The sequence below is a fragment of the Branchiostoma belcheri genome, unplaced genomic scaffold (genome assembly GCF_001625305.1).
Source record: "Branchiostoma belcheri isolate BF01 breed outbred unplaced genomic scaffold, Haploidv18h27 scaffold118, whole genome shotgun sequence".
Classification (NCBI taxonomy): domain Eukaryota; kingdom Metazoa; phylum Chordata; class Leptocardii; order Amphioxiformes; family Branchiostomatidae; genus Branchiostoma; species Branchiostoma belcheri.
In genome coordinates, this window is record NW_017802580.1 from 177,532 (window position 1) to 201,176 (window position 23,645).

The window sequence follows — 23,645 nt, forward strand, 5'->3', positions numbered from 1 at the left end:
AAAAAATTGAGTGCAAAAGAGAAACCCCGATAAAAAAGCCTAAAAACACGCTAAAATACCCCCAAAACCCAAACCTCTGCTTGGAGAGTACTTTACACGACTTTTCTCACTTTGCTCAGGTGAAAATGAGTATTGTATTGTCCCCTGTGTTGGTGGCGGCATTAATATATTGCAAACATGAGTGTGACGTCACCACGTCTTGTGATTAGATGTTGAAATATAAATCGGGCCATACCATCGCCGTGAGAGCGCCGAGGACGGCGATGCAACTATTAGCGTGAGATCGCCGTGAAAGCGTGAAGCGAGCGCCTAGAGAGTGCGCAATGGCCCCAATATGATAGATATAGATATGTATACAAAACATGGCGACTTCGGCACTCTCACGGCGCTCTTTCCGCCCTCCAATTTCAGGTCGCAGAGAGAGCACAGAGAGCACGCAGAGAAGCGCAGTGATAGCGTCCTAGTGAAATGCGGGCCTTTTACCCTTGATTTAATAATGCAAATATGATGCAGGATTATTAAATCACTTTCAAAGAGAGAAAACGTACAGAATTTCGTTCTCTATTTCCGTAATTCGTTGAGTGAGCTATGAAATCATTGATCGCCAAAAAACCCGGTGCTGACATTTGGGTTTTTGGTCGTGCAGAGAGCGCAGAGTGGTCGCCGTAGAGATTCCACTTGAGCACGTTTTTCGTGGAGTTCGGCGCTCTCTCCGCGCTCTGGCCAATTTTAGGTCGCAGAGAGAGTGCCATGAGAGCGCCACTAAGTGGAATGGGGGCCTTACCCATTTCCGAAAGGGCGTTGACTGATAATTATAAAAATAATGAGAGACTTGAGCTTATAAAGAATGCATTACAGTTCATCATCATATCCAAATTAAAAAAACAAAACAAAATTCTAATTATTCCTTATTTTCGGGTAAGGTTGACAACTTACTAAAGATCGTAGTTATTCTATAACAACGAAGTAATATCCATAACAATTATAATAAAAATTGTATAGTAATGTATATTAATAAGAAAAATATTTAGCACTACTTACAGTTGTCCCCAGTCCCTGCTCGAAGCCGATCTTACTGACAAGTCTGAAATTTGTCCTATGCTACATGAGCTCCACGGCGTTCTCACGGCGATGATATGACGCGGTTTATATTTCAATATCTAATCACACGACGTCGTGACGTCACACTGAAGTTTTTTTCAACTTATATCAATGCCGTTACCAACACAGGGGACAATGCAATACTCATTTTCACCTGAGCGACGTGGGGAAAGTCGTGTAAAGTGCCTTTCCAAATGACACAAGATCGGTAGCATGTCAGGACTCGAACCGGGGACGTCTTGATTCCGAGTCGAGCACTCTTATGCTACGCCACACGACCCCACAATTGCGCGACACATCATGGTCCCATCATGCTCCCATCATGCTTCCATCGCGCTCCCATCGCACTCCCATCACGTTCCCATTGCGCTCCCATCATGGTCCCATCGCGCTCCCATCGTACTCCCATCGTGCTCTCATCGCGACCTTGACGCTCTCTCCGCGCTCTGGCCAATTCCAGGTGACAGAGAGAGTGCAGTGAGAGCGCCGTCTAAGTGGAATGTGGGTATCAGAGAGGGGATAAAAGCATGGGCAAGAAATTACCTACAACTGGAGTTGGAGTGATTTGGGTAGCTTTTGGTGGCTTGAACACTGCCAAGTGATTGTAAAAATGATTGGTGACGCATATATTTGTATTTAAACCAGATAAAAGTCAGTTGTTGCCGAGAAGAAGAGCAATATTACCCCAATAGGTTAGTGGTAAAAAATGACGAAAGGGTTTAATGATCAAAGTTTGATTTTCTCATTTCTTTTACAATTTGCGCTTAAACAATATCAGATACTATTAACAAGTATAAAGCTGTAGCTGTACGTGTAAGAAGAATAGCCAAAAAGGTTCTACCGGATATTCTTCACTGCATTACCTTCCTACCGACACGGTTGGCAGTAGTACGCCAAAATCACTACTGATTTACCCCCAGTACTACTAGTACTGATTTATATTACTCTCAGTACTTCCCCTTCAAAAAATTCCTTCTAATTTGTTCCCAACCAAGAGAACTAATTAATTTTGATAATAAAACGTGTGCCAACCACCCTCTACCTTCACCCACCCGTCACGCACACCAAAACACAGCTGTACTGAAGAGTGCTGAAGCCGTGCTTAAGGTAATGTGGACTCCAAGCTGATCTCCAAGAGAGGGTCGCTAGACTTGTTGCACAGCCTCTAAGGCAAACGGGAAATAAACAGTTGTGCTCCTTTATAAAGATAAGCGACGAAGCGCATTTCCGTCTCGTAATACGGTCGTTGCCATTTGAAACGTTTGTTCCCAGATCTCTGACTGATCGACGCAAAACATTTACAACAAATATGTGCAACATTTCAGGGGGAGGGGGGTAGCTATAGGCCGCGACAACTTTCATCTAAGATAACGCATTAGTGACCTGAGCTAGAAAGACCAAACTTTAAAAAAATCTATTTGGCAACATCTATTTGTAACGTTGTGACTAAAGCTAAATTTTCGTGTTTTTACGGGCATTTTGTTTTGGCAAAATTTAGTATTTTCGGTAACGAAGGGGGTGCCGCTGGATAAAATTACACATGCCGCTGCATAAAATAGCATAAATGGCAACTTTTGTCATTTTACGCAATCTTTATAATGAAGAAATCATAATATATGTTATCGTATAGGGATCGTACTTTGTAAGTACGTACAACCCACTTACCACTTACGCAACGACGACATGCTGTTCAGTCAAAAGTTTGCAAAGGTTTTTTTTTTCTTTTTACATTTAAACTCCTGCTTCGTAACGTAATTTTCAGCAGTACTTACTGAGCCCCGTCAGGACAAAGGCGCCGGCCACCATGATGACAGTCTGAGCAGTGTCGGTCCAGATCACAGCGGACAGACCGCCTGAAATCGTTATCAATATCAGTTGTACATCGCCTTGCATTGAAATTTGATCACATTACTTCTAAAAGTATAATACATGTATATGACACATACAAGGAACGGACAACTACAACGGTAATACTTGCCACCTAGTATATAACTTTCAGACATAAAAGACATCATAATATATGTTGACAACAATGTAAAAGCTCAAATTTTGCATAATGTACTCAGCACGCCATAGGAACTACCTGTGACGGTGTAGACAGCTGTGATGGCCAGTAGCAGCACCACTGCCAGGTACAGGTCCCACTTCAGAGACTGTTGGATGAACACAGCACCGGCAAAGATGTCCGCCTACAGAACAAACACAAAGTACAAACATAGTTATTACATAGTTGTTAGACAGAGACAGAGAGACATACAAAAACAATACCATTTTTCATCATTTTCACCATTTTTCATGGAGGTAAACATTACCCTAGCTCTATTAAATTACCCTCAATTCCAAATCATCTGCAGATGGAGAGAGAGAGAGAGTGGAGAGAGACATATACATACAAAACAAACCTACCATTTTTTATGGAGGTAAACATTACCCTCGCCCTATTAAATTACCCCCAATTCCAAATCATCTGCAGATATAGTAAAATGGGCTGGAACGCAACGATAACGGATTTGGGAGGTATTAGCCTAGATGGCACACCGTGCGGTTATCCATCAAGCTATCGGGATTACGCAACTGTCGCGAGCTTGTTGAGGTTTTGATTGATAAGGCCACAGCAAGTAATTTTTATGGATGACATCAATCAGCGCGCATTAATTTTCGCCTGATTTTGAAAAAAATGTTGCTGCTTTCTGACCAACATGTCGTAAATGGGCAAAGATGTCTGTTGTCATGCCGAAGGTGGATGGCAGATAACTATGAAGAGAGGAGTCAAGAAAAAGCTCTGATGTAATGTTTTGTTTCTTATTTTGATGCAGCGGCATGTGATGCTGGTTGTGTATTTGTGATGTTCCCACTGAATCAAAACCATTTGAGTCAAAATTCTAAAATGTAGGAACTTAGGTTTTTCGGCCCGCCTTGTTTTTTTCGCCCGATCGCATTAGATTTGGAGTCTGCCGAGGATGTCATCCATAAAATTTACTTGCTGTAGCCTTTACGACGCAAACTGTCGCGAACTTGTTGAGGTTTTGATTGATCAGACTGGAGGTGAATAAAATACGAAAACTGTCGCGAACTTGTTGAGGTTTTGATTGATCAGACTGGAGGTGAATAAAATACGACCTTCTGTCGACACTCATAACCGCATGAGTTGACCAGGGCGGTGGGCTGAGTTGACCAGATTTGCGATAAGCCGAGTTGGTAATGGTCCGAGTCGTCCTGATTCCGTTTTAAAAGGGGGAGGTTTAAAAGGGGAGGTCAAAGAGAGGTTAGGAAGGGGAGGTTAAAAAGTAGGGGTTAAAAGAGCAGAAAAGACGACATAATTCTTAACCTCAATTATGGTGAAGAACAGAAACCTTTACGGATGCTTCGTAAAGATCAAATTTCATCCAGTGAGTAAGTCCTAGTTGCCATTGCAGTAAGTCGTAGGAAAATTTTATGGCGTGTTCAAAGCACCCCTACAGTGAGAATTAGAGGGGCAGTTACCTCGTATCTTTACGTGATAAGGGAGGCTTTCCGTTTAATGTTCCCTCAACCGGCAGGTGGCTTGAAGAGAACGCATTCCCGGATAGCCGTATTACGTTACACAGTATTTGTTATTACCTTCGCCAAGAAGGTTATGTTTTCGGGGCGTTCGTGTGTCTGGGTGGGTGTGTTTGTGTGTTTGTGAACACGATAACGTGAGAAGACATTGATGTATTGTCTTGATATTTGGTAGGTGGGTAGGTCGTGATGAGACCTCGAAATGATTAGATTTTGGGTCACCTGGCGGTTTGTCATGGTACTGCAGCAGAACTTCCGGTTTTGATATCCCATTTGCCGGACATGCTCGGGGCACGAAATTTAGGTGCTAGGTAGCTCATGGGCTGGGAATGAAGTGACATGACTTTGACCCCGTGTTTGCGTATGTGTGACCCCGAAAAGACCATATAGCCATATCCACATAGCCATATCCACGATAGACTGGATACGATGATGGACAGGCCTCAGCCAACTTTGACGAACGGTTTTGCTGACAATTCCAGCCGAGAAAGACTGATGTCTCTAGTCACCCTCGAATGGTATATACTACAGTATATACATGTAGATGTCAACAAGGTTGGCACCACGTTTTTACAATTGATTAACACAAAACGTAGTACGTAGGTGCACTATTTTACTATGCAAGTAGCATGGAATGCATTTTCTTGAAATATTACCAAGATATCATATTATCTATATATATATATCAAAAAGATAATTACGGGCCAGTAACATATGCGTTCAAAACGTATAGGACCTTATAGTATCGTAGGTTACTGCAACAAGAATGAACCTATGATACAACACTAATTATAATGCCCACACACCTCCGTGCACATGTATTCAAACTAATAAGCAACATGATGCACATGCAACATTCAATTTCAAGAATCCAAGTCCTACTAACAAATGTACCATTCCCGCCTATACTCTACCCGTACGCAGCTCCCTGTCATTTATAAGTAATCATATAAGCTTGTCACTGATTAATACGAACAGACCCCAACCTAGTAGCCTGGTATCCAGTCTTACGTGATTGGGGGTGCTGGGGTGTTCAGGTAGGTTGTGCCTTCAGGGGCTCTAATAGCTTCCCCCGCCCATGGAGTGCAGTGCAACAGGCCGACCCGGTAGGAGTGTTACTCTAATAACGAATGGTATGCTTGGGGATTTGGTTTGCTCCAACACGATATGTATGACGTTCGTGGTAGGGCTAATCAATCTCTCATCGTAAATTACACACCGGGAAACCTAGCTGAGGCGGGCGGGACAGAGCCTCTACAGCCCCGAGAAAAACCCGACCCTACCACGTAAGACTAGATACCAGGCTACCACCCTGGTAATAATAGAGCATGGTAATAATAGAGCTATCGATATCAACCCAAAGACATTGACCATGTAGGTAAATTATTATTTACTGAAGGTAAACATTATGCATTTGCTTTGCAAATGTTACCTTTCTAGTATTTATTTGAGTCATCTGACCCAATGAACTTTAATCTATTAATTCATTAAAGTCTTCCAAAATATTATTTACTCTTCTTCCCAATCATGTAGTTACACAACTTGAATGCAGGATGAAAACCATATTGAAATGGTTTATCGTGCTTATGCTGTTGATGCTCGTCGGAAATGCAGTGTATTATTTGCAGGCAAGTAAAACAAAGTTTACCCATGTAATATACGCACCACAATGTTTTTGGGATAACTTTTATTTGATTAAATTTTGATTAACATTCATCCGATTAAATTTTAATCCTGGGTAATTCATTGTAAACTAGATGCTGAAATTTTAAGCCTCATGTTTTTGTATGCAACATAATAATGGCCACTTTGTTACTATGTGTCTGTCAACAGAGTAACTTGTTTCAGAGAAGCAGCCCTCTTTCAACACTTGGACAAAAACCAGGTATGTTCAAAGGAAAAAGACCTGTATTTGCACCCAGCTGTGACCAATGCACCTGCCTCAAGCCAAGTCAACAATTTGTCTTCATCAAAACACACAAAACAGGTAGTATGACCACCGTAAACATTTTCCAAAGATATGCCATCAACCACAACCTCACGTCGTTGATAGCTAGAGCGAGGAGTTACGTCTCTTGGCCGTTCCCTCCAGCCGAAGCAGACTATGTGCACACTACAGGGGAACATTACGACGCCTTGTTTGGTCATATGGTGTACAACAAAACATGGCTGCAGTCCAAGTTCCCCTCCAACACAGCCTATATCTGTAAGTATCATTTTGCTCTGGTCAGACACTAAACCAAATTTACTACATAAGTGACTGCCATTTGCATCTGGACGATTTTGACAATTTCATTTATTGCCACATCCCCAAGTGTAATTATTTTACAATATGGAGAATGTCTACAAGAGTAATAAATCTTTAATCTCCTTCTTGTAAAACAAATGAGATAGAATGAATGTGATTTTATTGAATGAATATGGTTTTATGAAATGTTTACCATCAATTAGTACAAACATACATAAACGTTTTTTTAAACGTTTGTACATTTCTATATTTCTAAACAGTTCAAGGGAACTGTATTTACGATGCGATCCAAACTGTACGGAGTGCGATAGTTGTCATTTATATATAAGTGATATGTGCAAATATGTTATACACAGTTGTCGTTTGAGACTGCATTTTGCAGCGACACCTGTGTTTTACAATATGAACCAGTCAGAATTGCCCTTTGCAAGATTATAGACAACGAAACGTCATCTGAATAAATAAAAGAGTCTATTTATTCGGTGACTTGCAACTGTATAAAACAATTGAATAATCTTTTTTTTTCTATTTTTTTTCTTTTTCCCGTTTTCTCGCCCTACATAAAGCACTCATTCGAGAACCCTTCAGTCATCTGAAGTCGTGCATGAGCTTCTATAGTATTCCCAAGCTACTGAACATCACATCTACAAATCCCATCAAGACCTTTCTGCGAGATCCGTGGAAGTACCAAAACCTGTCTGAGGCCTTCTTCAGCTTCTGTAATGTGACCTGGGACGGCACCAGAAACCATCTGGCCTTTGACTTAGGCTACCCTACTGAAGGAGCGGATGATATGGTACAAAATCATGTTCATCTCCGAGAATATTTGTTATATAGTCGCATGCTTTCCTACCAGCTCATCTAGACTTCTTGCTTGGATTACGCATTCTATGAGAACTTTCAGAAGCAAATTGTTATCAATTAACATTATAGCAATTCAGAGAATCAGGAAGTTTTGATTACCACGAGGTAAATAATTATTCGACTCACGAGTGTTTCTCCTTTTGTCTCCACGTCTTTGAATTCACACCAGGAGGCAGCTGAAGCATACATTAAAGAATTAGATGAAGACTTCACACTCGTTCTGCTGCTAGAACACCTTGACGAGTCTTTAGTTCTCCTAAGACGCCTCATGCGCTGGGAAATACAAGACGTCCTGTACGACATCATACCGAAGAACGTCCGGAATTACACCTACAAATCCTACACCCCTACCGCAGAGGAGCTGGCCAACCTCCGGAAGTGGAAGGCTGTGGATTACCGTCTGTACGACATGTTTAACAGGTCATTGTGGCGGAAAATTGAGGCAGAGGTAAGATCACGCAAATATATTTTCTTCGTCGTTGGACCAAAAGAAAGTATGTCTTAAAAGTTTGGCAACAATGTATGTTTTTTTACCTGTAAAGTATATATAGTATAGTAGCAGTAAAACTTTGCTTCCATGTCAACACTTATGCTGTAGTTTTTTTTTTTTTCAAAAAATGCCACTTAAACGTTTTTGTATCTGAATAGACTTGATGAATTAAGGTTTGTCGGGGTGAAGTAAAGACTTGTGATTTGAACTGAAGGTGTATGTGTTTGGTCTTTAAAGGTTCGTTCCCCTCAAAAACATAAGTAGGCATGATGTTTCCAAATATTGTAAAAAAAAATTTCCTAGGCCCTCCCCCCAGGTCAAAAAAATTTTTCCTAGGCCCTCCCCCCAGCTCAAAAAATTTTTCCTATGCCCTCCCTCCTGCCAACAAGAATTCCAAGTACAAAAGAGAACTGATCATCATATTGTTGATTGTATGAGAAAGTCAGCAGACTTCTGTCCTGAGTTATAACCATAACGATTAGTCAAGTCATTTCTAATCTTTCTCATAAAAAAATGGTGTCCCCTCAGGGTCCTGATTTCTACCAGGAGCTCCAGTACTACAGAGAACTAAAAACGAACGTCAGCTTCTACTGTCATGTACGGCCGAAAAGGAAGTCCAACCTCACATTTACTGTGAAACCCTCCCAGTGGAGCCCAGAGTTTGTCCTTGATGCCGACTATTGTTGGGAAATGGCAGCACGGGTACGTACAGAATGCCATAACAAATATGATTTTAAATGTAATACAATCGGAAAAGAAATTCATCAGGTTGGGTTAGGATTGTCCATCGATACATGACTAAAATATGACTAAAATGTGCTTAAATTCAGAGTAAATGTCCAACAGATTACCTCATTTTTAATATTTTTGATACTCTAGAATTACATTGACTGTATGTGTGTGTATGTCTTTATTTTTAGTGGTGGTCTTTTCGAAATCATGTCACTGCAACAATAGTCAACTGTTATAGAATAAATCAACTCAAAATTTTCTCCTTTTTTAAATAAACCAGGAAGCATCACTCATGAAGAAAATACGGCAGAGGGCAGCACTGAAAGAGGAGAGACAGTGGGCAATTGTCCTGCCAATTGAACATGTGTTGTCAATTATCAAGGGGCAGCCAACTTTCAAATACAAGGTTGAACAAATAAAATATAAAAAGGAATTGGATAAGAAAAACAAACAGCAGATAAGACAAGAGCAGAACTTTACTGTAAGGTAGTACACGGAGCTGGACAAACCTAACTTTAAAAAAAAATTCCACGATACATGTATATTTTTCGCCAATTATGTTAACCATTACGAATGACCATTGCAGAAATATTATTTAATCATAATCATAGTCTCCAACAACAATCTTAAAACAAATATGGTTATTCCAGCAAAAAGGTCCGAATTTGCTTAGTTATGTCTTACTTAGTATATAATACTCAAGTTAAAGCATATGTTCACCTTGACTTATAACTTCCAAGTATGGTAGGTATATTACAGCGGTAACCCCTATTAAATTGTAGTATTCTCTCATTATTCATGCAAATTATGCACCTAATTAATACCTGTGTATTTTGTAAAGTTTGCTCTTAAATGGATATCGAATGTTTAAGTTGTTATATCTTGGAACCTAGCAGACTTATACAATTTTAATACAAAAAGATAGATTACATCCAAGTACTATCCTTTTGTTTCCCTAGTACATGTTTTAGTTTCTTACAAAATTGACTTGTAAGAAAAAAGTCGAATTACTACAAAAAAATTGACGTAAAAACAAAATTATAGAAAAGACAATCCTGACGTTGGCAAGAAAGAGAACTTTACCTAATATTATACTTATTTTTCATATTACTTCCATGCTAAAACAATTGCAGGGTAGACGAAATCAATATAACTCAAGGTAAAGAATATTAATGTAAAATAAGTTATAATTCTTTTATTGAAACTGTGTAAAGTTGAATGTCATTTTATTGATTGTAAAGCATGTGTAGGATGAAAATTGTGTAAGTCTAGTGGCGTAGATGCCCAATGTCAATTTTATATGATTGTGAAGTCTGTGTATTGTTTCGTCTTGTGTTGTTGGAATCCAGGAAGATTAGTCGCACAAAAATTTGTGCGACTAATAGAATTCCTAATAAATTATCAAGTATCTGTGGCTGAGATTGTCTTGAAAGATTTACGTTTTTTTTTTTAGTAGTTCGACTCCTTTTTTCATGTCAATGTTATACTTCTTCACAACTAAACCCATCTGAACAGCCACCCCTACCATTACATCTCAAGCTGGAAATACGTGAGTCGGTGTGCATATTGCAATCAGGAAGGTATATACATATGTCCTACATGTCCTTTCCCTCTGATCAGATGTAATTCATTTCAATTCTTTATTATTATACCAACATTGCAGACATACAGTATATACATTGTAGAACTAATATTATAATAGTGTTGCCATGGCATCACATTGTTATGTACAATTAATAGATTAAAAAAAACACATAACATTACATTGTATTACACACACACACACACAAACACACACACACACACACATATATAAATATATCACAGGGGAGATTGGAATCCAGGGGGATCCGGAATCCTCCTAGGGGAGATTGGAATCCTTATTTCCCCTAGGGGAGATTGGAATCCCTATCTCCCCTAGGAGAATCTGGAATCCTCCTAGGGGAGATAGGGATTCTAATCTCCCCTAGGGGAGACTGAAATCCTCCTAGGAGATATTGGAATCCTGTTATTCAGATTGAAATTCAGTAGTAGAAATACTAGAACTCATAGATTGAATCATTTCACACCTAAACTTTAAATCAATTTCAGCATAGGTAAGTGAATATGTAAGTCAGACTCAGATATTTTCATCAGGCCATTGTGAGATAGTGACTCAAGAACCAGTTTTTCCAGTTTGTTAGTGACTTGGTATATAAGGGATTGTTATGCCAGGACAAATCTTGATTCCAATCTAGTAATTCACCTATAATTATAGTAATAGGCTGGCCTATGCTGAAATTGGTGATGTAGGAACAAGTTGTTTTGTTCTAGCTGGGGGATGGAGAAGGTGAGAGCATTAGCTTTAGAGACAGGGACAAGGTCATGTGGGAGGTGGTCTTTCTGGAGTATCTGTTTGAAGATTTGCAGGGTGGGTAGTTCGGGCACGTCGACCCGCGTCAGGCCTGCCCGTTCGGCTGATGATACGTAGTTCTCGCCGTTGGACCCACTCCATTGCACGCTCCTGTTTCTAGCTACATCCAACAAGGAGGCCATGTCCGTACTCGAGTACAGAATGCACAAGTGAGTCGGGTATACCGAGACCTAGTCTGCAACACTGGTCACTTGTTTTGAAAGTAGCCACAGATAGTGGAGTCTACGGGAGGGTTTTGTGACCATCGAAGTGACTTGTTCTTGGAGAGTTAAGTTCTTATCAAGGATAAAAGCCAAGGCCTTTTGAAGAGTCAACCTAGGGTGCGCGTGATCCCGCGATGGTTAGCCTTGGCGGGCTGGGAACAGATCTGCAGACAGATCTGTACCATTTAGCTCTTCCTCCAATTTTAGCAGTCATTTTGTAGGTGAATCAAGGTGAGATGTTTTCATCCTTGAGTGTGTTGTCTTCATTTGCTTGCCGTATAAAATAGTTCTGCACATGGCGTCTGCATATCCCGCGTTCATGGTCCCAGGATGAACTGTTGTTCTCGATGCCATGAGGAGCAGGAACGGTATGGGGATAGCACACCGCCTTGTAGGACACCTGATGTTGGCTCCTTCCGGGAGCTGGCCACCCACCCCACTTACCATGTGTGACGTAGCCTAAATATCGATCACGTTCTGTAGCAGAAGGTAGAAGGCTTTCGACATATCCATACTAGTTTCCTCAGCACAATCGTACATGTATCTCAAGCTCTTACTAAGGGTGTAAAAACAACTTCCTTTGAAACTAGACTATTGATTTCTTTTTTTTTTATATACAATCTAATTCGTAGAACCAAAATTCTTAAATTTATTTCATAAGACACAATGATTTGCTAATATTTAAGGCTTGAAATTGAAAGAGTTCTTCACATAATTCATCTGTCGAGAGACGGTGCTTAAGCCCCTCAGCGTGCAAGGGAATCAAATTCTCATTAGGAATCACATCTGCATTTTTAATTGTGTGTATCAAATCCTGTTATGTTTACAAGCATTCCTACCACCAAACGAGAGAATTTTTTTACTGTCCACAGCTGGGTCGTTAAAAACTCTTTCGAGTCTTTACATTTTATCTAATTAGTATCTGTGATGTCTAGTGACCATATTTGTAGCTAACTATTTTCATAGAAACAGAAGCATTTTGGAGATGAAACATCGCTATGGCTATATATATTTTTTAATTTGCAAAGTTAAAAAAATGTGAAAGTAAGGCGTGATGCCAGACATTCTAGTGAACCCTCGAGTGGCAAATTACAAGTCTTAATTTTTGTTTGTATGTTTGTTTGTTGAAAAGAAATCCGGTATATTACAGTAGAAATGTAGAACATATCAGTCACTGTGATTGTTCTTCGCCTTCAGGAATGCTCACCAAATGTTTGTCTTTTGCCTTATTTTCCTCAACATCGACAAAAGTTGTCATGGGTATATCTTCTGTAGCTGCACTACTTCCAGTAGCTGCTATGCCTGATGTGCACGGGGCAGTCTGCTGACTGCCGGCAGTTGGTCCATTGTTCTGATTAGGTTCACCCAGACCAAGGCGTGCCCTGATCACAGAGGCCCAACTCTGTAACACCTCTCCCGTCATCGTCATCAGTAGTGCCAGAAGAAAGCCTTGAGAAGCATTAAGTACAATAAAGAAGTACTCAAGGACCCTACTGCCTGCAAAAGGCACGATAAAACCGAGAATCCATGTAAATCCCATCAGAAAGGAGATGCGGAAATAAACCCAGGCCTTACTGCTCCAAGAGCGAGACAAAGCTGCGTCGGCAATCTTAAATGACTTCCGTATGGCCAGCAAAGCCAAAGTGATCAACACGACATTGATCAGAATGGCAGAGAAAACTGGAACACCAAAAGCAACCAAACTGCCAGTCGGGTTGCCTATCCAACAGTGAACTCCGTACTCCACCCTGACTGAGCTGCAGGGACAGAACTCTACAAACACCGTCACCGCCACTACAAGCAACGGCATCAGCCAGGTATACAACACGTAGCTGCGCAGTTTGGGTCTTTCTGAACCATCACGAAATGTGAAGAAGAGATCCAAAGCCAGCGCGTTCATAGACGTAAAGGCAGTCAGCAGAAAGTAGTGCAGGATTATCCCATACACCACACAGACTACCCCGGGTGGAGGGAGCACACGTGCTACAAAAAGGGATTCCCCGACTGCCATACAAGCCAACATTTGCACCTTCAGCTTTGCCGGTACTTTCTTCCACTGGCCAAATTTGATAGTGTAGCCTATGAAAGCAAAGGCCGCTATGACAGCACAATCACAAGACCCAAGGTTAACCAACCTTGAGTCGCTTCCCAACTGTTTGTCGTTTGATCATTGTTTGTGGCATTCAGGAAATACTGCAGTATGCACTCTCCGCAAACCAACGCTGTGGTATTCAGAATGGCTACCTGTTCAACAGGGCAAGTCACGTTAGAACTCAACAGGTGTACACTTCCATTGGAAAGAACATCAAACTCTTCCTCGGTGAAATTTAATGTTCCTTTGCTGCAGTTTGTTATGGTCTGTTCGCCTGGGCAAGATACGTTGGAATTCAACATGTCTACGGTATCATTCGGAAGATTTCCGAATTCTTCCACTGTAAAATTTAAGGTGGTGGTGTTGCAGCTTTGAAAAACGCTGCTTTTGTTTGATGATACATCAGCTACGCTAGTAGACAATAAAAGCCGACATGTGTCAACAAAAGGATCGTATACAGTATCTGGTGGGCATTGCTTAGGACTGTTCTCTTTAGCATTAAAATTAAACAAATGGGTTAGTGAGATACAATTTGGAAAACATTGATTTTTGTTTGCTCCAGTGAAACAATGTAAATGTGTAGTGGCTTCGAGGGATAGCCCATCGCAAAGAGCACAGTGTATGTTTTTGTAAAGCTGTCCTGAGGACTTCAATGGAGAAGTGTAAGATTTGCATTGAATTGCATCGCAGTATCCTTCATACATGCTATCTTCATAAGGAATACATGGTCTTGGTGGGTTTAGGAGTTTAGGTTCTTCCAAGAATTCCAACACTTGAGACCCAGCACAATGTAAGCTAGGATTATTGGTGACATTGTGTATCTGTGTATTTTTCAGTTCAGGAGTAGACGAGTTGATCAACCCATAACACTCTAGTGTAGATATCCAAACCACTGCGTATGCCAGAGAGACATTATTGCAAACCGCACAAAAAATATTTCTGTAAGAAACATTTGTTGAACTATCTCGCAAGGGCATTCGGTATACTAGATTACTCGGGTTAAAGGGATCCACCTCTTTTAAATATTCTTCTTTGGTGACGTCATCCACCCAGTCGTCTGGACAGTCAGCAACCAACCAATAGGATGCCTTTGGAAAGAATCCCGACAGACACTTCCATTTTTCTTGACGATGATTGGATGTCACGCTTTGGCACTCTTCCCTGTGGTGATAAGATAAAAAAACTATATATCTTTGTGTCTATTTTTGCATGTGTTTTCTCTAGGTCTTCCTTCAAAATGTCTTGAATATTTTACTTATGTCTTAAAATACTGAAAATTTTCCAGGAGCGGCATTTTTGTACTTCATTTCAATTACAATACATCAATACACTGCTAGTGAAGTACCTATGCGTTGCGATTATAGTTGTGCATGAAAAGTCATAAAAATGAAAATGACGATGATTAGATAACTCGCTTTGGCACTCTTCCCGGTTACGATAAAAGGAAACTTGTTTATGAAAAGTTAATAAAAATATGTCTATTGTTTAGGATATATATAGGAAATCCGTCATTTAAAAGACAATGCTCGCTTACTTGAAGTCTGCACAACAGTCACCAAAAAAGCTGCAGTCCTCGTCACACTGGCAGTGCAGGTCTTCTGTAAGCTGGTCGTCTGTAAGCTGCGATCCGCATTTTCCCTTACAGGAAAGACCTTGTACGCAACTTTCCTTGACTGTCGGATCTATCACATATTTGTAACATAATAAAAAAGGGGCTGCTTAGTAAGGGCACACTAGGGACTCTTCAAAACAAATGTAATACTATAAAATCAACTAATGAATAAGCAGACCTTAGTCAAGCTTTAACTACCGTGGTGTTTACATGGAAGGAAACCTAGCTGAGACACTGACCAAGACAAGTTTACTTTTTTCAATAAGCTTTTGGGAGCTCTTATCGTATGCATGCGTATGCATGACTTTCTGAGGGTTAGGGTTCCATAGAGACGGGTAATATTTAATGCTTTAAAAAAAATCCTTATCAGGCTCTCCAATAAAATCAATAAATAGCTTTTAAAATCTAAATTCAAAATGATTTCTCCAAAACCCCAAAATCCGCTGAAAAAATACTAATATGTCAAAAACTACTAGAATGTAAAGAAACATGAATGGCAAGTTGTAAAATGAATGATTACTTACACTGAAAAACATGACCTCGTAGACTTGGGTTAACGGAGTAAAAGAGGTAAATTCCAGGCGCCAATGCTGTCCAGTGGAAAGGAATCCACTCAGTTCAACATACTTTTTAATTTCACCTAAGCGTTGGACGACATTTACAATATGCCACCGTTTTCCTGCTGTTGTTGAACGAAAGAGTGTCACATGTGGTTTATGGTCGGGATCTATAAAGACACGAATCCGTGAGAGTGTTATAGGCGTCTGGAGATCAAAAGTCAGCTGCCATGAGCCCTCCTCAGCCGCACGCTTCCAGCCTGTGTTTAGGTTGGAGTCAAGAACATAGCCAGAAACATATCGGGCACTTTCTGAGGCAAGCCAGACATCTGAAGTCACCCATGTAGGATCAGTCTCCAACCATCCACCTAGACAGTAACAGTCTGTTTTAAACATTGGGTAGCAGTATACTATATCATATTCAATGCCCGATGGTAGTTTAATGTCCATGTCTTGCAAAGCTACATTTGCCAAATTTTGAAAGGTCCATTATTGAACGCAGAATAATTATTGAATTTATCCATCAATCCTACAATTGACTTCCTGATCTACGTTAATCTTCAGTTTATTAGCACCTCTTGCGAATTATCAAACAAAGCTGTTAAACTTTCCTAAGAAGTTGTAGGATGCTAAGCTTAAGTTACATGGCTGATTTATTTGTATGCTCATTTCTATAGAAGAGTCGTCATAAATGTTTCCAAGTGCTCTCTCGGATATCATAGTATATCAAGCTCCACTAGATATATGCTCTAACCCATCCATACACATGGTTTCTCTCTATGAACTGGTAACTCATGGTAACTCTATTAACTGCTGATGTTTGATTTGACTTTTTGACAGTTTTTTTTATTCATTCAAGCATAGACAATGTATCCAGAGCGTTAAAAAGGGAGCTGTGGTTATTTATCCCAATTTTTAGCACCATATTTTCTTTTAGTCTAAAAACATGCTAGTCACGTTGACATGGGATATTTGTTAAAAAACATGCCATCCCGTTTTTTTACTAAAGGTACGCTGCATATTAACCCAGGAAGCGGTCGGCTGTGGTCGGTTGTGGTATTTAGGCAGACCCTTCCAGTGGTCCATTACATGAATGCTCAAAAGAAAATAAGAGCGATAGTCTTAAGGCGTCCAATGCAATTTCAGAGCAGCAAAAAACATGGCAGCAAAACCCTTAAATCAGCCAAGAATTTGGGTTTTTTATGCTATGGACCGAATTGCACTTATCTTATGGACAACGCTATTGATAAGAATTTCTAAAACAGCATTAGAGCGACATATCATTATTGTTTAAAATTATCGAAATGTGTCTAATGAACGTTAACAGTGTTTTGTAGGCATTACACAGATAAAAACATTATTGGGATAAAAGAATGCTTTGCTTTAAAAAAATGCTTCCTACAAATGGTGAAGGTTGACTTCTTGCTTACCTGTTAGAGTAAATACACCTGGCAGAAACGGGCACAGACTCCACATCAACACCAGTGTTGTTTTGGCGGATGGTATTCCCATTCTGGTGTAGAACTTGTCAAAGCTACTCAGCACTAATATAAACTACATCTGACCAGTATTGTTGCGAAAGCTATGGCGTGAGCAGTCGGATTTCCTTGTAAACCAGCAAATTAAGTATTGCATATGGTGTCCAGTCAGCAGCCAGCACAGTTGATTAAAGGTACGGTAATTAAGAAAAAAACTCATTTTGTGAAAAGTCAATAAGATCACTCGCATACCATATACATGAAATATTAAACTATATTACATAATATTCATACATTCCCCACGATATAAGTTGATAGGAATCTGGGAAAATTCCATTAACTCTATCTGACGGAGCAAATATTAGAGGCATTTGGATCAAGAAAAGTTTTTCGTGTGAAATTGATAAGATAGAAAAGAAAGTACCATCGCAAAATAGCTCAAGACATTTTGTTGTATATAAGATATTAAGGGAGCAGCCTTTTATCATCCAAGATTCTGTCATCAATTAATGTAAAACGTCTGCGTCAACACCATATAGGAGCACTTGATTTCGGCACTTTGCCTCATGGAAATGAAGAAGTTTGGATACAGAATCGGGCACGTCCACTTGTTTCAGTGACTGTTTGTTGTTGTTTTTTTGGCCAGACCAGCTTCAATAAGCATTGTCCTAAATGATAAAATACATGACAGAATGCTAGCAGAGGCACGCAAAAGCGCCCAATTGGAATATTTTAGTGCACTTAAATCCAACCCAGTAAATGCTCTAATTGTTATGTAACATCAGTATCTGTATAGCATTTATAACCGCCTTTCGGCGTAACACACCAGCTTCGCAGGCACGCGGCGCGGCGGCAGCTGGCTACATTACACCAATTGACTTGATACACCTAACCTATGAACATCTAACTCTAGACAGTGTATAAAGCTATCTAATGACAATGCCCCTACTGTGTTTGGTGACAGAGGAAAGCCTTAAAACAAATCAGTGTAGGGCCTTGGATTCCATGATACTCCAGTTTTGAGATGACCCTGCCATGGGGGACTTTGTCAAAAGCTTTAGTGAAATCGAGTATTGCTACAGCCTTCAGTGCGCCAGCTATGTCATGGACTGTTAGTATAGGCTGTGTTTCTGTGGATCGTTGGGCTCTTTCCCTTTTTAACTTTGTTATATTTGTTCCAGTCTTCGTCTTGGCCTGTTTTCTTAGCTTTGTTATAGAGGCGCTGATTCTTGCGACAGTGCCTCCTTGGGTTTCTGTTGAGCCAAGGCAAGTTGTATAGGCTTAATGTTACCTTACTAAATGCTTCATGTTACCTTACTGGGGATGTACATTACAGGATTCTAGCAGAGGCACGCAAAAGTGCCCAATTGGAATATATTAGTGCAATTGCATCCAGCAAAGTAAATGCTTTAATCGTTATGTAACACTAGTATCTGTATAGCCTTAAGTTTATAACAGCCTTTCGGCGTAACAAACCAGCTTCTCAGGCACGCGGCGCGGCGGCAGCGAGCTAAATTATACTGATCGACTCAATACACCTAACCAATGAACATTTAACTCTAGTAGACATTTTTAAAGATATCTAATGAAAATTACCCTACTGTACTTGGTGACAGCGAGTTCCACTCTGCGATAGTTTTAGGAAAGAATGAAATCCTTGGTTGATAACTCTGATAATTGAAGGTATGGCTATTTCTTGTTCTCTTCAGGGCTGGTATAAGGTACTTAGCATTTACGACGTCCATTACTTTATTAGTCATTCTGTATCATCATGCATAGTCTGGATATTTTTCTTCTGTCTTCCAGTGACACCTAGCGTAGGTTACTCTTTATTTCCGTGACACTAACGCCTCTTTCATAGTTGTTCATACAGAATCTTGCAGTTTGATTCTGTACCCTTACAGTTTATCTTTGTCTTTCTTTGTATATGGATACCACAATGTCGCGGCATATTCTAGGTTTGGTCTTATAAGTGACGTGTATGCAAGTGATTTTACTATAGTTGGGAATGACCACAGATGACGTTCGATCGCTCCCAATGTCTGTTTAGCCGTAGTTGTGATATTACTAAGTAAACATGTGCTCCCCACTTCAGACCACTTGTCAATGTGAAACCCAGATGCGGATGGGTTTTTGTGGTTGTTAAAGCCTGACCGCAAAACAGGTAGCTAGTTGCATGTGTTATTTGTTTGTTTGTTTGTTATGTGCATAATGTAGCAATTTTCGGGATTAACCCTACCTAGACCGGGCTTTTTTTGACATGGGGGACCGGGGGGGGGGGCTCTTTTGACCCCCCTAAGAACTCGCGAACGGTATGTCGTATGACCACCAAATTTTTAGAGAATGGTGTACTAGTGCACATTTATCATATCTACAATTTCTATGTCGTTATGACGTAATATGACGTCATTATGACGTCATTAATGTGATTTTATTGGCCGAAACCGTCTAAATAGGTTTTTCCCTGAAAACTAAATGGTATTAAACATAACTGTACCAAAAGTGTTTATGACAGAATATTATGGTGTACTTAGTCTTATGTTGCCCATAGCAACACCGGTGACGTCATAAAATGACGTCATGCATATTTAAGATATCCGCCATCTTGGATCATCAATCTTGAATTTTCAAAAATAGTTTTTTTTATGATAAAGCCTAAAATACATTGTAAACATACTGAAGACCTTCATTTAAACCTTTTTTTGGAAAAAGAAATGAAAGTATTGATGAAAATTTAATGAAAATAACCTGTATATACCTGTTCTAATGATATGGTCCGCCATCTTGGATTTTGGCCAATGACGTCATCAAATTAGCATAAATTATGCATATTTAATGATAAAATTTACATAAAATTATATGGGATGTTATTAATATTAGAAACCATGAGAAACTTGACATAAAACCCATAAAATTCTATTGTTGAATCAAAAAGTACTAAATTTAGCAAAAAATGCCTGTCAGAAACCCGTTGCCATGGCAACAGAAAAAAATATTATCTTATTCCAATGATAGAGAATTGTTGCCAACAATATTCTAGGAAAAGTCACGAAGTTTGGCCGTTCTACGGCTAACCGTTCAGACGCTAGGTGACATCAAAGTTGCCGCGGGCACTTTTAGCCCCCCCCCGGTCTAGGTAGGGTTAAACTGGACGAGCCATTTGCTTTGCCATTATTCCAGAGTGTTCAGGTCTTTTTGCAGAAGTTGGGAGTCGGTCTGTGTAGACAGCTATACATACAACAGACAGTCGTCGGCAAATAACCTCAAATTTGAGTCAAGCTAATCTGGTAGGTCCTTAATATACAAGAGGAAGAGCGATGGTCCCAGGACGGTTCCTTGAGGGATTCCAGACGCTACTTTAACTGAAGCAGACGCCTTTCCCTTAACCACTACTGTTTGCTCTCTGTTGGCCAGGAAAGCCTTTAACTATTTCAAAGTAGGGCCTTGGACTTCATAATATTCCAGTTTTGAGATGACCCTACTATGGGGGACTTTGTCAAAAGCTTTAGTGAAATCGAGTTTTACTCAGTCTACCTGCCGTTTACTATTCATTGCGCCAGCTGTGTCATGGACTGTTGATATAAGCTGTGTTTCTGTGGATCGTTGGACTCTTTCTCTTTTTAACTCTGTTGTATTTGTTCCAGTCTTCGTCTTGGCCTGTTTTCTTAGCTTTGTTATAGAGGCGATGTTTTCTTAGCTTTGTTATAGAGGCGATGCTTCTTACGACAGTACTTCCTTAGCTTTCTGTTGAGCCAAGGTAAGTTGTATCTGCCTGCTGTAACCTTACTAGGCATGTGTTTAATTTTGTCTTTGAAGTCTGACCCTTCTGTGTATTTAACATATCCTGAGTTCTTTTGTCAAAGTTATTTGTATAGTGATTTAGGTCTCTCTTGATGGCTGGTTCATCGACTTTTGTGCGAATGTACACTTTTCTCTAAGGTTTTCTGTTTTGTTTCGGTATCAGGTTAACGTCCGCTAGAACCATGTCTTGATCACTTATTCCAGGAACTACTGTAGTCTTCTTAATTATGTTGGGGTTATTAAGTAAGACCTCGTCCAATAGATTACTATTTGTAGTTGGTTCCTGGACAGTTTTGGAATAACCTCTGATTATCCTTTAGGTGTAGTAGTTCCTCTGCTTGGCCTGTGTTATAGTAACATAATACCGTCACGGATGCCACGTAGCTGCCAAATGGTGTTAAGGGTAGTGGGGATATATTGCACAGCCGAATCACAAGACGTGGCTCATGTAATTCTTATTTTCACCATGGGGAATCATTGTCTAATATTGCATTACAACATAGGTACACACGTGTAAACAACAAATATTTTGCACCCCGCTCCAAATCTTGATGTTTACGTTTCTCCAAAAAATAGTTAGATACTTCTAGTGGCTAATACCTATTCTAAATAATGAAATTCGTGCACTCAAACCGCCTAGTTTACGAACGCAGCTGTGGACGGATATCAAATTCTCCTTTTATTGTAATTAAAAATGAAACTCATATTAGGAACAGTCAATAAAATTAGTCGCATGCCGCATGCATAATTGAGCAGGTTTTTTTTTTCAAGAACCTCTTCAAATCCAAATAGCCTGCCGTCATCCTATGGAGTCTTCGATCAAGCTTCATAGAGTCCCAGATATTAAAATACAGGACACAGTTCTAGTAGAGGTACGCATAATTTTATTACATAAAGATGAATGTCATGAATTAACATCCAAGTATAACTGAATTTTCCCTTGTACTTTATTTTCGTACAAGATTGACTTGACATGTTAAAAAGGGTCAAAATACTACAGAAAATATACGTACAACTAAAAGTTTTCAGGACAATATCAATCATACCAAGAAAGAGAATGGTTACCTACTATACTTATCTTTAAGTTTCTTCCTTTATATGGTTATATTTTCTTTAAAATTTTACGTTGTTTTGTTTGTAGTTCGATTCCTTTTTTTACGTCAAGTTTGTTTGCTGGAATATGGAAAATCTTGTACGTCTTTGGTAGAGTTGTATGTTTAACCTTATACAGTATTTTTTTACATATGTGAATGGGCAATAGTAATGGAGTTGGAAAATTAAACCTTAAAAAGAATCCAAAATTAAATATTTCAAACAATTGAATCCTAGATTTTACTCACTTTACACATTTATCTGCTAAATTTGCAGATAAGGAAGTCTACATCTATATATTTATGCACATTAATGTTATTACGCAAAGTTCAAATTTTTAAGATGAAAAAAACTCAAACAATGTAATCTCTATTTAAGACTATACATGTGTTTATTAATCCATGCTATGCATTAATCTTTGGAATACACAACAGTCAAAAATATGTTGTCAGAAAGGCTTGTAATACGGCTAAATAAGGTTTCCAATAGCTACCCACGAACATCACATATAGATGTGCTATTATATTTCTTTCCACAGATCTGGTTATAACTTGATCTTGTAATGAAACAAACAAAATTCGCATGTTATCAGACAATATGTTTTGTGACTCGCCCGAGCATGTATCTATGAGCATCATACGCGAGAATTGTTCACAACTAAACCCATCTAAACAGCCACCTCAACTATTACACCACAAACTGGTAATGCGTGACTCAGTATGTATATTGAAATTTGAAATATTGAAATGTATATACATCTGCCTTACATGTTCTTTCCACATGATCAAATGTTATTATACTAGTTTCCTCAGCTCAGTCAATCTACATGTATCTTAAACTCTCGCTAGGAGTATAGAAGTAACTTCCCTTAAAATTAGACTATCAATTTTTTTACTTTATACAATCTAATTTGTGGAGCCAAAATTATCTTATAAGAAACAGTATGCGTTGCTTATTCTAGGCTTGAATTGAAAGAATTTCTAACATAATTTATCTGTCGAGAGACGACGCTAAAAAGCACCACAGCGTCCCTTCGAATCAAATTCTTATTAGGAATCACATCTGCATTTTTCAAATATGTGATCCTGGTATGTTTACATGCATTCCTACCACCAAATGGGAGGAATTAATTACTGTCTACAGCTGGGTCGTTAAAAAGTCGTCCCAGTATTTTACAATTAGTACATATCCGTAATGTTATATAATCTTTTTTTGCAGGTAACCATGTTTACAAAGAAACAGAAGCATCGTTGAGATATGACATCGCTATGACTATGATTTTTTTGCAATTTTCTTTAATTTTGCATGTATGGTGTGATGTCATACTTGACAGTTATCCCTTAAACGGAAAGTTAAAGCACCATACGCATCTTGTAATGTATTTGTTAAAAATGAAATTCAGTATAACAGTTAAAAAGAAAA

General features: G+C 39.3%; 2 protein-coding genes across 2 annotated transcripts; one reads left to right on the top strand and one right to left on the bottom strand.

The window, feature by feature from the left end:
- The first annotated feature begins 5,070 nt into the window (after positions 1-5,070).
- On the top strand, positions 5,071-11,393 carry LOC109462500 (galactose-3-O-sulfotransferase 2-like). The gene is made up of 6 exons (XM_019759054.1): positions 5,071-5,159; positions 6,564-6,847; positions 7,456-7,685; positions 7,923-8,201; positions 8,772-8,945; positions 11,289-11,393. Exons 1-6 carry the CDS (start codon positions 5,071-5,073, stop codon positions 11,391-11,393), a joined length of 1,161 nt encoding a protein of 386 aa, XP_019614613.1.
- Positions 11,394-12,762: 1,369 nt separating this feature from the next.
- LOC109462501 (probable G-protein coupled receptor Mth-like 1) lies at positions 12,763-15,316 on the bottom strand. The gene is given in 4 exon segments (XM_019759055.1): positions 12,763-13,697; positions 13,700-13,835; positions 14,670-14,844; positions 15,264-15,316. Coding segments are annotated over 4 exon segments (1,299 nt in total).
- Positions 15,317-23,645: the final 8,329 nt, after the last annotated feature.

Bases quoted from the DNA above. Each gene is read 5' to 3' on its own strand.
- LOC109462500 (XM_019759054.1), top strand. From the start codon at position 5,071: ATGATGGACAGGCCTCAGCCAACTTTGACGAACGGTTTTGCTGACAAT. The intron at 5,160-6,563 runs GTATATACTACA...ATTTGCACCCAG, and splicing joins TCTCTAGTCACCCTCGAATG to CTGTGACCAATGCACCTGCC. The intron at 7,686-7,922 runs GTACAAAATCAT...AATTCACACCAG, and splicing joins CTGAAGGAGCGGATGATATG to GAGGCAGCTGAAGCATACAT.